At 35.2% G+C, this 1,985-nt stretch overlaps 2 protein-coding genes across 2 annotated transcripts in view; one reads left to right on the top strand and one right to left on the bottom strand.

The window, feature by feature from the left end:
- TTI2 (TELO2 interacting protein 2) overlaps positions 1–1,961 on the top strand; it is a 9,351-nt gene extending 7,390 nt beyond the window's left edge. The window contains exons 5-6 of the mRNA XM_011373293.2: positions 710–872; positions 1,779–1,961. Coding sequence (XP_011371595.2) covers positions 710–872; positions 1,779–1,883 — 268 coding nt within the window. The 3' untranslated portion in view covers positions 1,884–1,961. The remainder of the gene's footprint in view (positions 1–709; positions 873–1,778) is intronic.
- The window catches only part of MAK16 (MAK16 homolog), a 23,742-nt gene that overhangs the window by 10,339 nt on the left and 11,418 nt on the right, over positions 1–1,985 (bottom strand). The gene's annotated exons all lie outside the window — the stretch shown is intronic.

Raw genomic sequence — 1,985 nt, 5'->3', positions numbered from 1 at the left:
TAGAAATGTGGTTCATTATGCATATGTTCACACTACAAGTTAAATTACTTTTCAGCTTCCATTAGGCTTTTTAGTTTTTATTGCAGTAAAAAAAATATATAATTTGCTCTTTTATACAGTTCAGTAGCATTAAGTATATTCACAATTTTGTGCAACCATCACCAGTATCCATTCTCAGAACTTTTTTTTTAATCAAGATAAAACCTTTTATAGAAAGGCTAATAAGTAGAATAGGCTGGGCTTAACTGATAATCCAGGATCTGGAATTAAATGACAGAAAATTCAAATTAACACAAATTCCAGAAGCCAAACTTATTTCCTTCATTTTATTTTTAACTTCCAGGCCTAAGACTGCCTAAAATTTAAAGGACTATGGGCCATCTCTTGTTCTCTGGCCAGAAGTATAGGCCTGTGGTAAGGGGAGATCCCAGTTCTTTTCAGGAGGGGCTATTTCCTTATAGAACCAAGCTGCAGTTGGGGCACAAGGTATTCTTAGGCCAGTGTGTGTATGTGGGTGGTATGCTGTTGGAAAAAATAGGGTTTGAAGAATCTGGAATCTAGTGTGTAGTCTTCGAGCTCTATGGTTTGAGTCATTTGACTTTTATTCCTTCATTTATGAAATGAGGGCTTTACACTAGTTGGCCTTTGAAGTTTCTCAGTTTAATATCCTGATTTAGAGTATGAACATAGTTTTTCTTCTTGATTCCAGAGTTTCCTGTAGACTTGTGGTCTTATTGAAGGCTCTCTTGAAACTGATATGTGATGTAGCAAGGGACCCAAACCTTACACCTGAGACTATTAAGAGAGCCTTATTAGAAGAGGCTACAGAGTGCCTGATTCTCCTGGACCACTGTTCTCAAGGTCAAGTAAAGGTAAGGGACAATCTGTTACTTGGTTTCATTTAGGCCTCATTGTCCTTATTTAATTCCTATGGTTATAATTTACTGTTCACATGCCTGATCAAGTCTGTAAATTAACATGGAGGGTTCAGGTCTCCACCTCTGGAGCCCTCCAGCCTTCAGTAGTGTTTGAGCAATACCTTATTCTTTAAAGCACTCAGAATCATTCAGACCAAAAGGAAAGAGGAACAGCAAATGTCTCTTGGACGAGGACAAGGAATAGACAAAAGGATCATGATCAAGATTTAGTAAAATTTAAGTTCTGTTTGTCATTGAATTAAAAAAAAAAGAAAAAAGAAAAAAAAATGAAATAATGGGCTATAAATCACCAAAAAGTAATAATATAGGTAGAGTAATTCAGATCAGAAATGTTTTTAATTTTTCAGGGACTACTGTGTTTTTCCATATTCTTATTCACATGGGAATGCTTTCTTTGGTCTCATATTACACAAAAGTTAACTTCTGAAAGCCATAGCATGTAATAGTTATATATTTACATATATTTAACAAACAATTGCCTTATTACTCCATTTAGAAATCTTCAATTGAAGGATGTAAGACAGCGTGAAAAGAAATTCATATCCTAAAAATATTTAGAGATAGTATATTTTGTTACTGTTTTATTAATTATTTAAATACTTCATCTTGGCTCTTTAATCTCAGGCAGTTTTCAAGCCCTAGATCCAATCTAATTCACCTTGGCTGAATGAGCCAGCAGGACTTTTCCGAGCATGCCAACAGTTTATGCAGTCATACTTGCTCTGTGAACTGTCCACTAGTGTCATCCATTCCTTCCTTAAGTATGGCACCAAGAAAGAAGAACCAAGGTAAAAGCGGGGGAAAAAAAAAAATCAAAGTGTGTTTGATTTCATGTTTCAGGGTCTCCTGGCCAAAATTCTCCAAAGCTGTGAAGACAGCAAGGTGGTGAACTGTATCAGAAAAGTGCAGCACGTTTCCGAAGGCACTCCCTATGGTGAAACTTAAGATCTGTATTACTTTCCTAAAAAGGAAAGCATATATATATATTTTTTGTATAAATGGAATTATTTAAGGGAAAAGGTATTTCTGTACTGAATGTTATATTTT

Source organism: Pteropus vampyrus, unplaced genomic scaffold (assembly GCF_000151845.1).
Source record: "Pteropus vampyrus isolate Shadow unplaced genomic scaffold, Pvam_2.0 Scaffold8, whole genome shotgun sequence".
NCBI lineage: Eukaryota > Metazoa > Chordata > Mammalia > Chiroptera > Pteropodidae > Pteropus > Pteropus vampyrus.
This window is presented reverse-complemented; position numbering and strand designations above follow the sequence as displayed.